The 14,694-nt window shown below is 34.4% G+C and overlaps 3 protein-coding genes across 5 annotated transcripts in view; 2 read left to right on the top strand and 1 right to left on the bottom strand.

Annotated features, from left to right (window-relative positions):
- Positions 1-4,112: 4,112 nt before the first annotated feature.
- LOC109583457 (uncharacterized) lies at positions 4,113-6,336 on the bottom strand. Its single transcript, XM_019998822.1, has 3 exons — positions 6,287-6,336; positions 6,213-6,227; positions 4,113-6,159 (listed from the first exon to the last, which is right to left on the bottom strand). The coding sequence occupies exons 1-3, from the start codon at positions 6,326-6,328 to the stop codon at positions 4,261-4,263; spliced, it is 1,956 nt and encodes a 651-aa protein (XP_019854381.1). The 5' UTR covers positions 6,329-6,336; the 3' UTR covers positions 4,113-4,260.
- Positions 6,337-6,418: 82 nt separating this feature from the next.
- On the top strand, positions 6,419-11,890 carry LOC105311892 (THO complex subunit 2-like). Of its 3 annotated transcripts, none has more exons than XM_019998820.1 (21): positions 6,419-6,689; positions 6,809-6,988; positions 7,453-7,617; positions 7,829-7,906; positions 7,962-8,053; positions 8,105-8,231; positions 8,437-8,578; positions 8,740-8,897; positions 9,119-9,179; positions 9,238-9,305; positions 9,363-9,557; positions 9,618-9,733; positions 9,819-9,882; positions 9,940-10,588; positions 10,673-10,792; positions 10,945-10,988; positions 11,032-11,181; positions 11,237-11,353; positions 11,420-11,479; positions 11,534-11,577; positions 11,757-11,890. In XM_019998820.1, exons 1-21 carry the CDS (start codon positions 6,612-6,614, stop codon positions 11,791-11,793), a joined length of 2,745 nt encoding a protein of 914 aa, XP_019854379.1. In that variant the 5' UTR covers positions 6,419-6,611; the 3' UTR covers positions 11,794-11,890. The 3 variants fall into 3 exon arrangements, with proteins under 3 accessions (XP_019854379.1, XP_019854378.1, XP_019854380.1); XM_019998819.1 differs by having other exon boundaries at positions 10,655-10,792; XM_019998821.1 differs by having other exon boundaries at positions 6,420-6,664; positions 10,655-10,792.
- Positions 11,891-11,944: 54 nt separating this feature from the next.
- The window catches only part of LOC109583452 (thyroid adenoma-associated protein homolog), a 3,651-nt gene continuing 901 nt past the window's right edge, over positions 11,945-14,694 (top strand). Inside the window, exons 1-14 of the mRNA XM_019998808.1 lie at positions 11,945-12,055; positions 12,105-12,166; positions 12,213-12,358; positions 12,403-12,578; positions 12,624-12,675; positions 12,719-12,981; positions 13,028-13,328; positions 13,718-13,783; positions 13,833-13,944; positions 14,004-14,073; positions 14,118-14,308; positions 14,350-14,418; positions 14,469-14,537; positions 14,588-14,689. Of these exons, the coding sequence (XP_019854367.1) occupies positions 11,962-12,055; positions 12,105-12,166; positions 12,213-12,358; positions 12,403-12,578; positions 12,624-12,675; positions 12,719-12,981; positions 13,028-13,328; positions 13,718-13,783; positions 13,833-13,944; positions 14,004-14,073; positions 14,118-14,308; positions 14,350-14,418; positions 14,469-14,537; positions 14,588-14,689 (1,773 nt within the window). The 5' untranslated portion in view covers positions 11,945-11,961. The remainder of the gene's footprint in view (positions 12,056-12,104; positions 12,167-12,212; positions 12,359-12,402; positions 12,579-12,623; positions 12,676-12,718; positions 12,982-13,027; positions 13,329-13,717; positions 13,784-13,832; positions 13,945-14,003; positions 14,074-14,117; positions 14,309-14,349; positions 14,419-14,468; positions 14,538-14,587; positions 14,690-14,694) is intronic.

The following is a 14,694-nucleotide window of genomic DNA, read 5'->3' as shown; positions in this document are numbered from 1 at the left end:
GGTACGAGGGTAGGAGTGTCTAAATGGTAAATATCTTATAGTGCTCAGTTGAGTTATTGTTTTATTATCACAACTGCAATTGCTATTGTGATTGGTTTAATTGGCAAAATTTTCAATGAATCATTATTTTATCAGTTGTATTCTATCAATAGTTTCAAGAATTATATTAATTTTGATGCATTTAATGTTCTGTGATGAGTGTTGTTTCATCCACTTGCTCAGCCTCTTTGCCTTTGCCTCTTTGATTGTGCCCTATAAATATTCCTATAATTGTTTTTACCACCTTGCATGCATAGCTGGGCACTTATTAAGACTTATAGAGGTTCTCTCTACCTTCTAATGCTTCTAGAGAAGTCTTTAGACAGTATCTCTATGCTCTCTTGCTGTTAGAAAGCTCATAACTTTGTCCCATTGGCAAGCTGGCATTTTGTTTGTCGTGGCCATATCCTTTTTTATACAAGGAGCATGGTGGTTGCATACAATGTAGTACAACAAATAAAGAATGTTAGGAACGACCTGTGAGTAAACATATGCCATATAAATATTGTTTTCATTTGGGTTGACAGTCATTTTAATTAATGTCACTTCTTCATGCATATGATACCCTTTTTTAAATAATTTAATATCATAAATAAAAAAACATACTTCAATAAAATGTTTATAATTCACTCAAAAGTTATCAGTAAAAGCAAGAAAAAGTAAATTTCACAATTTATGCAGTACAACTAAACGTATGCATTCAATTAATGTTCAGGCCTCTTACTGTTGTGGGAGGTGGAGCTTTAAATTCCCACGAACAAGATAACCCCCAAAATATAAATGCTAGAACCATACATATACCATACAATATTAAAGAAATAACTAGAAATGCTATTCTAAGACCATAGTTTCCACGTAAATTTGATGCTGGATCAATTGCACAATCTAATGGTTGAAAATTATCAGCAACTAAGAAAAGTCCAATGCATACGATACTGAGAACTGATACCAAAAAAACAACTATAGCTATCAGCCAGTTCCATTTTGTTACTAATCTGTTCCATATTTTTGCTAGGCCACAACAACAGCCACAACAACATGCACAGCTACATACAAGCTTTGTGCATCTTCCTTTTGTGCAATCATCTATACATAATCCTGGATAAGAACTGCCATCATTTGGAACTTGTGAATCTATTACATTTGTAATTTTTGCACTTTCTGCAATGAGCTTTACTTTTCCATCATTTATGGTTGTAACTCCTCCTTTGATTACTAGCGTGTGTTCTTGTTCACCTTGATTGTTGTTTTGTGGTACCTCTTCTCCTCCTTTAATTGTTAATCGACGTCTTTCTTGCCCTATTTGTTGTTGTTGTTGTTGTTGTTCTCCTTCTTGTACTTGTTGTTGTTGTTGTTGTCCTCCTTCTTGTACTTGTTGTTGTTGTTGTTGTCCTCCTTCTTGTACTTGTTGTTGTTGTTGTTGTCCTCCTTCTTGTACTTGTTGTTGTTGTTGTTGTCCTCCTTGTACTTGTTGTTGTTGTTGTTGTTGTTCATTGTTTTGTGCCTCTTCTATATTTTCTATTGTTCCATTGACAAAAAATAGATCTCCTTCTGCAGTGATGTCTCTTCCTTCAATAATTGTTGTTCCTCCATTCTTGCCATTTGGCTGTTTCCCTCCAATGACTGCTATTGTTGCACTCTGTGAAGGTTCAGTACTGGTTGCTCCTTTGATGTTTACCTGACTGTCACTTTTTGTTACTCCTCCTTCAATTATTACACTTTTGTATTCAGTAATTGTACATGTACCATCACCATTTCTTTGAATGTTGTTGGGCTTGTATGTACACGTAACTGTTCCACCATAGTTGATTGCTTTCTTGTTCAATGTTCCTTCGAAATTATGATTGATTTTTATTTCTTGATTTGTTAGCTCCAACATGGTGACGCACATTCTGATTATCGAATATATTATTAATCCAAACAATATTCCTCCGTACAAACACCACACTAGATAGTAAAAAGTTGTTTTATTATTGTTGTCATCACATGGATCGACACTTTCTAGAGCTGCAGTATAGGCACCATCAACTAACGGAATAAATCCAAATACTTCAAGTATAAATGTGTAAAGCGCTTCATAAATATTTGCATTTCTTTTGTTGTTTCTTTGTTTGGTCCATTGAGCTTTGTCATATTTACCTTTTTCTAGATGTTTTCTGATTAGCTTTTCTTCTTTTCCATTGTATTCCTTGACTAATCCATGAAGAAATTTGATGCCAAATATTCCAACAAGTCCAGCAACGATTAATCCTCCTGATATGATTTTATTAATGGTAGTGTTTTTTATAAATTCTGCATCATTAAAGTTATCTCCAGCATAGTATAATGCAACACTAGCAATGACTCCTAGTTCCAAGACGAACAAGCACGCCTCCTTACAAAGATTGAGGCATTTTATTTTTCTGTTGTAGTATATGATTATCTTATGTGCTATTATTGCTATAAAAGCAGCAATTATGTATGCTCCAATAAATCCTCCAAATAGCCCAAATCTAGCTCCTTTTCCCAAATTTTCCTTTGTGTGTAATTGCCCAATTGCAACTCCCAATGTGTTCAGAGCATCAAAAGGAAAAATGAGGACTTTTGCTATGTCAAGCGTAATTTCTTCACCTGTCTTTTTCCTATTAACCTAACAAGTTCAAAATATAATCCAACCCAATTTGAATCAAACTATTTACCTTGTTTGCCTTTTCTCCCCCAGCAAGCTTGGTAACCTTGGTAGTTATCACTTCTTGGCCTGGCATGGTTTTTTTAATCTGGAGGATTTTGTTCTTGCTTAGTTTGCTGCTACTCTTCACTGAGTGAATGTAATGGAGGCTTCTCCTTTTATAGTAACAGTCTTTGAGAACCGCATTCTTTTAATGTTGCTATAGTAACTACACCTAAACAGCATCAGGTGACATTTTTTATGATAGCACTCCATTAAAAACTAACTGTCTGTTACATTCTATCACAGCAACTCCAACTAGTTGCTACTATTCCTGGTAATGTCAGTCTCTACTGCACATTCTTCACCTTCTCACAACCATTAGTTGATACTTTTCCTGAAATTGATGGTGTTTGTCCAGACTCTATGGCTCTACGAGTCTGTCTCTTCTTACATGTACATGTACTGGTACGAGGGTAGGAGTGTCTATATTGTAAATATTCTATAGTGCTCAGTTGAATTATTGTTTTATTATCACAACTGCAATTGCTATTGTGATTGGTTTAATTTGCAAAATTTCCAGTTAAAATTAGTCACTTGTATTCTATGAACAGTCATTTTCCAGGAATTATATTAATTTTAATACAGTGCATGTACCATAGTTCCAGGAATTATAGCTCTTTATGTAGCCAACCCTAACTAGGCAGGTCTGGTCGAATGAATGTACATTACTTAGTTCCTTGTGATCCATTAAATATTTTATTATACGTTTCACTACTATATAAGCTACACAGAATGCAACTTCCCTTAAAATTATGGCCAAGTATTTGCTCTAAGTGTTAGTCCATAATTAAGAGCATCCATTGTACCATGAGGAGTTGAATTTGATATGTATCACCCATATTAACCTATTTCACTCATATTAGCCATATTAGTTCTATTTTGGGTGAAGCCAGAAGTGAATCTTGTAAATACACTTATGGTCTTATAAGTAGCCCTTATATCACAACATTTTAAAAGCAAAAAAACATTTTAAGTTAATACTGTTAGTATTGAGTGTAGTGAGTATCCTTGCTTGCAATAAGAGTCAACAGTGAATGATTATAATCGTCATTGTGGCTGCTTAAACTCTTAAATAAACGCCCATCCTTAAAATATTCTCACTATAGATGCGCATATTCTACCCAATTTAGGTAGCCTCAACTTTAGATTGCTCCAAATAGCTTAACTCAAGCACAGTTGGTAGACCTAAGGACATGGGTTCAATCCCAGATTCGGTAAATTTTCTTATTTGTATGCAATTTTTTCCCTGTTAATGATTAAACACCTGGACTTCTAATCAGGCAAATACTTTGGGTTTCTTTTCTGAAATGAAGTTTTTATTTAAAATGGCTGCTATCTTGTGATTTTGATCAATACTAGAAAGTATTTTCTAAAGAAACACAATCAGTAATTATTGCAAAACTAACATTGTAATACTATTAAAAATTAAAAGGGACAAATTTTCCTATGCAATATTTATTGCTTGAAGTTAATGTTTCTTGTATTATGCACATCAGCTTGTATAGTTAAAGTTAGACTGGTGGCCTCATTTGCCGCCCCATCTTATCTTTATCGTCATCTCCATCCTCATTTCCATCCTCATCTCCATTCTCATCTCCGTTCTCATTTCCATTCTCATCTCCGTTCTCATCTCCATCCTCATCTCCATCCTCATCTCCATCCTCATCTCCATCCTCCTCTTTTGGTTTCAAGCAATAAGATCTGCAGCAAAATATAATTGCTAGAACCATACATATTACATAGCATACAAAAGAGACACATAGCAAGCCTATCCTAATGTTAAGACCATCTTCTAATTCATTGTTGTGTATTTCAAGTGTACATTCCAAAGGTTGAATATTATCAGCAACCAAAAATGATGCAATACAAAAGAAGCTGAGGATTAATATGATGTAAAGAAATCCAGCTATGGTCCAGTTCCATTTTGTTACTAAGTTGTTCCATGACTTTATTAAGTAATGGTTGCTATTACATGTACATTTAGTCAAGCAACATAAACTTGTACATGTATTGTTTTCACAGCATACTCCACTATAATGTAGGGCGTCATCTTCATTTTGAACTGTTGCACCTTTAATTTCAGCACTGTCTGCAGTGAGCGTTGTTGTTCCACCAATGATGCTTGTAATTCCTCCTTCGATTGTTAAAGTACATGTATGTTCTCCATTCTCATTTTCTTCATTTTGTTGCCTCTTTATTCTTCCTTCAATTATTAAAGCACGTTGTTGTCTATCTTCTTCTTGTTGTTGTTGTCCGTCTTGTTGTTGTCGATTGTTTCCTTCTTTATTTTCTATTGTTCCATTGACAAATATAAGATCTCCTTCTGCAATGATGTCTCTTCCTTCAATAATTGTTGTTCCTCCATTTTTGCCATTTGGTTGTTTCCCTCCAATGACTGCTATTGTTACAGGCTGAGTGTTGAATATTCCTTTAATGGTTGTTTGGCTATTGCTTTTTGTTACTCCTCCTTCAATCATCACATCTTCATATCCAGTAATTGTACGAGTACCATCATCATTTCTTTGAATATTTTCAGTCTTGTATGTACACGTGACTGTTCCACCATAGTTGGTTACTTCTTCATTACATGATCCTTCGAAATTCTGATTGATTTTTATTTTTTGACTTGTTAACTTCAACATGACAATACACGGCCTAAGCATTACATATACTACTATTAGAGCTAATATGAGTGCATAAATAACCCACAGGAGAATGAAGAATTTTGTTTTTTTTCTATTTTCACACGGATCATCAAGTTCTAAAAGTAAGGTATAGCCACCATCAATCAATGGAATAAACCCAAATGCTTCAAGTATTAACATGTAAAGTGCCTCATAAAACTTTGCGTTTCTTTTTTTGTTTCTTTTATCCCATTCAATTTCGTTGATTTTGCCTTTTTTAAGAGATTTTTCAATTAAGTTTTCTTCCTTTTTGTTAGAATCCTTTATTTTACCATGAATAAAATTGAAAATATATAGTGAAACAAGTGCAGTACCAATGAGTCCTCCTGACACATATTTGACACTATCATTGTTAGGTATCGCTTCAGCAAAGTTATCTCCAAAGAAGTATACTGCAACACTTAAAATGGCTAATATTTCGAGAACAAACAAAGCTATCTTCTTACAATTTTGCATGTAATGCCTTTTGTGACATGAACATATTGGCCTGCATTGCTTTTTTTTCCATGCCTTATACAGCCTTTTGTTGCATGAAATTGCTGTTGTTACAAAAAGAGCAGTAACAAGATATAGGGCAACAAATGCAAAATAAAACCCAATCCTAGCTCTTGTAGGTATTTCTCCTCCATTACCACGACGCCAGCTTACTATGGCCAGCGTGTTAAGTAGATCAAAAGGAAATATGAGGACTACTGCAATGCTGAGTATTATATCTGTAGCTTTGACCTAAACATAAAGTGAAAGGAATTGGAGTGTAATGTTTGAGTTGTACTATTTACCTTTTTTTTAATAATCTAAAATATGAAATGAAGAATAATAAAATACAATGTTTGTATGTAATATTTTAGCTAACCTTGGTGAGTCGTTTCTCTGTCGTAGCTCCTGCCACATTCATTTTGTTAATCTTTTAAAATGTTTTTTTTTTGCCTGATTACAATGAAACATTTCCTTTTATACACACAGTCACCAAGAGCAGCATTCCTTAATGTTGCTATAGTAGCTACACCTAAGCAGCATCAGGTGACATTTTTTATGATAACACTCCATTAAAAACTAACTGTCTGTTACATTCTATCACAGCAACTCCAACTAGTTGCTACTATTCCTGGTAATGTCAGTCTCTACTGCACATACTTGATCTTCTCAACCAGGACTAATTACTACTTTTCCTGGAATTGATGGTGTTTGTCCAGACTCTATGGCTCGTAGTCTGCCTCTCCTACATGTACTGGTACGAGGGTAGGAGTATCAAAACTGTAAATATTGTTTAGCGTAATGATACATACTTATAGACACCATTGATTATAATTATTAATATTATTTTTATAAATTTTACTATTATATATTTCTCTCTCTCTCTCTCTCTTGGATACAGGGTGGTTATTTTTCTCAAGTTCGTAACACTAAGAAATCATCTCAGCGTTTACGTGAAGCACTAGTTGATTCTAATCTCTGTCTCCCCTTGTGTCTACTGACAGCTCAACAGAGAGACTGTATAGTCTATAGAGATGGGAGCCATCTTCACTTGAAACTAGTCTGCTCCATGTATGACAATGTAAGTTTTATTATACATATATTATGATGATGCACATACATGTACTTATGTTGTGTAGAAAATTTAAGCTAGTTCTGTTAAAGTTTCTCCAAAATCAGACACAAGTCCCTTTACTACAGTACAGGGATTTTGCCAAAAATGGAAAGTAGAGAACTCTCCATTTTTATTACATTCCCTGATGCATATACATGTACTTATGTTGTGTAAAAGTTTAAGCTGATTCCAATCAAATTTGGATTTTTTATGAATTTTTAAAAGTTACTCCATTGTGGTATACTAATGATGAACAGTTAATCACCATCTTTCGATTGATGAATAAAATATGAAAATATTTATTATTATTTCTGAAGTATACTACTATAGTACATGATACACATACATGTACCTTGTATTCCATATATAAATAATAATAATAATATTATTATTATTATTATTATTATTATTATTACTATTAATTCTCCTAGTGTATGGATACTCTGGTTCAGTTTGGTGGTTTCCTCTCATCTCATTTAAGTCCTGACGAGTACTCTAAGAGAGTCCCTTCCCTAGATACCCTGATACAGGAGTATAGGATGACGGGGGACGTAGCGTTCTTCCTTTATAGACCAAAGATATTCTCAAGCATTGGAGTAAGGAAAGGGGGCAGGGGTTGAAAGAGGTTTGGCTTAAACAAGTGTGTGGACGGTGGATATGATGATATTTTTATGACAATTCTTATTATTTTTGATGAATTTTCAGTCTCCGTACTGTCTGATCCACTAATTATTATAATTAATATTTCTATTATTAGCTTCATGATGTCATTATGATGTCATTATGATGTCATTGTTCTATTTTTAGGTCAAGTTTGCAGAGTTAGAGAAATCCTTTAAAAATGTCTCAAACGAAAGCAAGAAATCAATAATGAACCGACAGGAGGTGTGGAGAAAGAATTAATATTGTTCTATTTATAAATTCCAATATCTATTTTTAGAAACACTTCATTACATCATGTGAGGAAGTCTTTGGTCCAATTATAGAATCAGTCAGACCACTTCAACCGAGCAAAGTCTGGGAAGACATCAAGTATGTGTTTATTAATATTCATTTATTTATTTGTTTATTTATTTATTTTAGTTGTTCGTTCTATGTTGCTTTCTGGTCCCTGTCCTTATATGATCTTCATGTTCCCAAGGAGCGGTACAATGATGAGATTAACAAAGCTAAAGACGTTATACAAACACTGGAGAACAATCAAGAAATGGTAATAACTATTAGTTAATAACTAGCTCCACCCATAATATTAATAACTGGCTCTGCCCACTGTGTCACAGATGATGAATAATCAATCACCATCTTTCGATTGATCCTAATGAAAATATTAATTATTAATAAACTGATTGTGATGCATCATGTACTAATAGATGTAATACGTACATGTACGATACTTTAGCACCTCCCTCCCCTAGCCGGCTAGTAAGAAGAAGAAGGAGCAGGAGCGGTCCCAGGCCCTCATTGATAAACTGATGGAAGAGAAGAAGAGACAAGAGGATAACCATCAGCTGATCATCAGCTACTTGAGAAACCAGAAGGACTCGTTTATCAATCCACGTATGTTAGTTATTAATAATGATGATGATGAATTGATGATTGTGATGATATTATTGGTCCGTGTTACTGATCCATACTGATCTGATACTCATACCAATACTGAATCATTGATTCTGATTTCATTTGATTTGATTCTGATTCCATACTGATCCTTTCACCAGGTGTTCTTAAAAGTCGTACATTGAATCGCTTGTTGCAGCTGTGTATATTCCCCAGGTGCCGGTTCACTACTCTTGATGCGATATATTGTGCCAAATTCATACAAACACTTCACATACTGGAGACTCCTAACTTCTCTACAATACTGCTACTGGATAAAGTGAGTTAACACTGAGTTAATGCAAGAGTTAGCATTGTGTTAATGCATACTTAACGCAGAGTTAACACTGATTTAATGCACATTGTAATGATGAAGTTATTGGTCCGTGTTACTGAGAAATATCTGATTGATATCTCACCAATACTGACAAGCAATGTGATTTATTTATTTTATTTATTTATTATTAAAATAATATTTTATTTATTTTTGATTTTCTTTAGTTGTTTTCTGATGTTTCCTGCACTGTGTCTGCCTGTACTGAGAATGAAGTCAGAAGATATGGTAAGATTTGACACTGGAATCAGTGAATCACTGATATTGATTTGATATCGATTTTTAGGTCATTTCTTGTACTATTTGCTTGAGATGATCGGTCGCTGGCATAACAGTGAATCAATTTATATGGCTGTAAGCTATTAATTATTATTATTATTATTATTATTATTATTATTATTATTTATCTAGGAGTGTGCTAATACTCAGGGTTTTGTCTCTACGATGAAGTCCTCAGCCTCTGGCAATGAGAAACTCAATTTAGACTACGAGAACTATCGTCATGTGACCCACAAGTGGCACTACAAGATAACCAAATCCCTAGTGATGTGTCTGGAATCCAAAGACTACATTCAAATCAGGAATGGACTATTGCTATTAACAAAGGTATCAATGTATTCTTTATTAGTGTCATTATTCTGTGTCTTCTCTTCTATCTTTATTTAGATCTTGCCACATTATCCAAAAGTGGAGCACCTCTCTTTGGTACTGGAGAGAAGGGTTGGTAAGATCATTGAAGAAGAGAAAGACAAAAGACAGGATCTTTATGTACTAGCAATCGGGTAAGATAGAGAGAGGAACATTAACAATCATTGATAATTATGATAAAATTTTTATTTGTTGTTATTATTATTATTATATTTTTAGTTATGCTGGTATGCTGAAAACACAAGCCCCTAATCTTATTCCTGAGACAGAATTCCATGAGAAGGTAATTCATTATTTTCATAATTAATTTTATTCATTAATTACTATTATTAATTAACAGGTCATTAAGAAGGAGGAACCCGATACCTTATCAAACGGTAAAGATGAGAAACCCAAACCTAAACCAGCTCCATCATCATCTCAAACGAGCGATAAACCCAAACCTCCTGAAAAACCCAAAGTATCGACTAAAGCTCCCAAAGTACCAGAAAAAGTAAAATCCTCCGAAAATAAAGTACCGACTCCGCCCGCTACTGAGAAACCCTCTAGTACTGAACGGACTGAGAAACCAAAGAGTATTCCAAAACCAAGCGAATCAAAGACAGACAAGACTAGTACCCCAAAAACTGGCGGAGGAGGTTCTGAATCTAAAAGAACCCCCAGTGCTGAGAGAGTGTCATCAACCACTACCCCTACTGCTACTGCTAATAATAATAATAATGCTACTGCAAAGACAGGAGCAGCTGCTGATAAAGTAGAGCCTAAATCATCGTCTAAAGTTGATCACAAATCAACTGATTCAAAAACCAAACAATCGGAGGAAGTCAAGACAAGTAAACCTGTTAAAACTGAGCCTGTTTCGTCACAAACCACACCTACTTTTGACGCTAAAAATATCAAGAAAGATGAAGTGATTCAAGCCACAGCCACTAGTACCACCGAACCAAAGAAAGGTGTGGTCACCACGCCCACTCTTGAATCTAAAAAAGGTCTGTCTGTATGCATACACGCACGCATGATTAATTAATTAATTAAATTATTGTATTTTTATGTAGTGCCTATGTTATCTTTAGAGAAGTTACCAAGTGGGCGTGTCACTCGTCCAACTGATTCCGACTCACCTCGTGGTCAGAGGAGACCACACCCAACAACCACAGGCGGCCAATCAAATTCATCTGAAACTCATGATAAAGGTGGGTTTGGTTTTTTGCTGCTGTGGCTATGATGAAGCTATTGGTCCGTGTTTCTGACCAATCAAATGACAGATAGTTACTATACCAACACTGAGCCACTAAAAATATAATTTAAAAAAAAATATTTTTTAATCTTGGCGTTTTTGTTGCAGATTCAAAGAAAAGAAAGGTTGAGGAAACATCCACACCCGCTAAAGTATGGAAACCTTGTCGGCCATTTTGATCAATTAATTGTGTAGGCGGGACATGCCTCCTCCCCATCAACTGATAAAAAGGTTACAACAACCACAACAGCAGCAGCTGCTACTCCTACTGGAGGAGAAGGAGGAGATAAAACTAGTGGAAAGACCTCAAATAATGTTGCTACACCAAAACCAGAGAGGAAAAGGGTAGGTAATACTCTCCCTCTTTTCCAGCCTTTATTTATTATACTGATCATTATAGGAGAGGTTACCTGATAAGGATCCTCCTACCAATAGTGAAGCTGTTAAGAAAAGGCGGGAATCAGCACCTGGTGACTCTTCTAAAGAAACACCAGCTGCAGCTCAACCAGAACCTAAAGTACTTTAAAGGAATTATTATTTATTTATTTATTGTTGTTGTTGTTGTTGTTGTTGTTGTTTTTAGAAAAGAATAATCAAAGTTGTTAAAAGTGACAAGGCTGATGTTAGCAAGAAAAGAGCAAAAGTATATATTATTATTAATTAATTAATTTACATTTTATTTTATTTATTTTTACAGAGTCCTCCTGCTGCTCTTGTGACTGAAGAAAAGATTAAGAAACTGTATCCATTCTCTCCATTATAATAATCATCATCATTAACACATTCATGTTAACCCATTACCAATAAACCTTTCACTTTCAATATAACAATGATAATCACACGATTCTTCTGTTATATTCAGTAATTATTATCATCAACCAGTTTATCCATGTTCTTCTTCCTTAACTTCTCTTCATTAGTTCTACTACTAAACCAACTGCTAAGAAGCCAACCTGATCATCTCACCCAATCCTAACACACCTCCTCCTCCTTCACTCATCCCTTCATTTTGTACATTATTACTAAATTAAATGACACTCTTATTATTATTACAGTATTTTTGAGACTAATAATTAACAATGAATATTAATTAGCCACACCTACTACACGTGTACTTGTGTGAAAATGAGCAGAAAGAAGCAGTGTCAGTGTTTTAGCTCAGAACTGGAGGAGAAATGGAAGAGAGAGACAACAAAAATAACTGAAGATAAATTTAAAAGTAGCCATTGTCTCTATTTGCTGATGATTTGATGGTTTTTCATTTTTAGATTTTATAAATTCAGTTTTAGATTCCAAGGACTTATCAACACAATTATCCAGCGTTAAAAAGGTATTATATAATTGATTATTATTTTTGTAATTTTATTTTTTATTAGGTACAGGTTGATATTTTAGCTATAAGATCCGAAAATCATGTTAACACTGATTCTGATCACACTGATCTGATCATAGTCCTTAATGTTTTGGTTCAAATGCATTCAGTTTGTGAGCCACGCCATCCATTGCAAAGAACAATTGCAAGGTATTATATTATTTTTTTAATTTTATTTATTTATTTATTTTTAGTACCATTACAGCTGTATGGCAATTCAAACCTCTACTAATTGAGGCGGCCATTTTGAATACATTAAATGGATTAATTAATACAGTAGGTGTGGCTAATGAACTAATTGATTACGTCCAGTCGTTAATGGAGTATTATCCTCCTGGGGGGAGGGTACTCCATATTGCTCTGCCACAAGGTACCGTCAACTAAATTTGAACTGATTGACCAGTAAAATTTATAGTTATTAATTGGCTAACCTTGTCATTTAAAGAATACTGGAAATCTTTTTTAAAGTAATTTTTTATTTTTTGTTTATTGTTAATTATTAATTCTTAGGTCGATTGAATTTCAAAATCTTCTATTTTCTTTGTCTAAAGTTTTACTTAACATTCTTCATTTTTGTAATCGTCTACTAGTGGCATTAATCCAATCATGTGACTCTGGGTCATGTGACCTTGATGACATCATCATTACATCATCAAAGAGCCTAACGGTACGCCCAAGTGAAATCAAGTGGTCGAATGGGAGGGACACTGGTCAACTGGTACAACAACTTAAAGAAATACAAATATTGACAGATAATATTCTAAAAGAAACAAGTAATAGGAACATTTATTTATTTATTATTATTATTATTATTATCAGGTATTCAAATTTCAAGGGACACTCGTATTTCGGTTGCCATGGTCTCCATTGTTGTCATAGCAACCCTCTCTCCTTCTCTTCAACCTGTTCTCCCTCCACTAGCAAAGAAGTGGCTCACAGAAGGAGATTACTGCTATCCTCCATTAAGCAGACTAGCACTAGTCCATGGGCTGTTGGCTAAGTTGTCAGGAAAAGATTTGTTATGTATCAAGATGGAGGAGAAGGATGAAAGAGGTGGGGGAGACAGAAGTCAGCCATTTTTATTGTGGCTGTTCCCAGTACTGACTGGATTAATGAAGGAGTGAGTTTATACTTGATATACACTACAGCTGCTATGAGATAAGGTTTAAAATGGCCGTAACTCGAAAAATTGAAGTCGGAATCAGCTCAAACTTTCTACACAGCATAAGTGCATCAATATGTATCAAAAATGTAATAAAAAATTGTGGGTGATTTCAGAGCCATTTTTTGGAAAAAACCATGGACTATTATAGTACAGGGACTTTTTCAAAAAATGGCTCCGAAATCACCCCCAATTTTTATTACATTTTCTGATACATATTGATGTCCTTATGCTGTGTAGAAAGTTTGAGCTGATTCCGACTTTAATTTTTCAAGTTACAAGCCATTTAGTCAGCAAGTCTATAGTGTAATGTTATTATTATTTTTTATTTTTATTTTATTTTTTAGTCTCACAGATTCTTCTGACAGATATGTTGCTGCTCGTACTTTATCTCATTGGTCAACTGTCTTAAGGTTTGAGTAAATATACAAACTTTTATTAGGTAATCTGATAAATTTTTAGTAGTGAAGTATTAACATTCATTAATATCAGTGATACTGATCTATCACCTGATGGTACACTGATCAGTAAATTAATGGAGTATATATGGACTCACTGGGAAGAGCCTATTGATGTAAGAGGGGTGTGGCCAATTATTAGTTAATTGATATATGAATAATTAATTAATGACAGGTCATCAGACATCAGTGTAGGCTAATATTTGAGAACCTTGTTAGTATTTACGTCAAATTAAAAGAAAAAGGTATTAATTATATAACCACACCCTCTTAATTAATCCTTTTATAGATGCTAAATTTGAGCGCTATCTCCAATCACTTTGTTCAACACTTCTTTCATTAAGTTCCCCATCACGTGGAAAGTATTCTTTATTATCGGCAGTATCTCCCCACGTTAGTGCCTCCTTGTTACTCTCCCTCTCTCCTTCTCTACCAGCTGAACTGATGGGTACTATGGGACAACAGAGTCTTGCTTGTAAGGTGGGTGGGGTTATGGGTGGGGCTTCATTGGGTCATTTTAGGCTGGAGAATTGTGGAGTTTATTGATAAAGTCTCATTTTGTTCAGACAGAGCCGGAAAACTGGAAAAAGGTAATTTTAATTCTTAATTAATATTTAATTGTGTTCGCCTACTAAAAAAGGTGTGGCTATATCCGCTAATTAATACATTATTAATTGGTGGATCTTTAGCTAAAGAACACGTTAAGCAGGTAAAACGAGGAGCCCCTATCATTAATAATTAATTAATGATTATTTGCAGTATTGTATTGGGTCTGTGTTCCTGGCCACACCTACAGCTTTGAGGCTAGTTAACGAAGCAATAGAAGAAGTATCACGTGACGTGTCATGTGATCAAACTGACGTACT

This window comes from Amphimedon queenslandica, unplaced genomic scaffold (genome assembly GCF_000090795.2).
Source record: "Amphimedon queenslandica unplaced genomic scaffold, v1.1 AMPQUscaffold_13304, whole genome shotgun sequence".
NCBI classification, from domain to species: domain Eukaryota; kingdom Metazoa; phylum Porifera; class Demospongiae; order Haplosclerida; family Niphatidae; genus Amphimedon; species Amphimedon queenslandica.
Note: the sequence above shows the minus strand (reverse complement) of the source record. Positions and strands in the feature narration are given on the sequence as shown.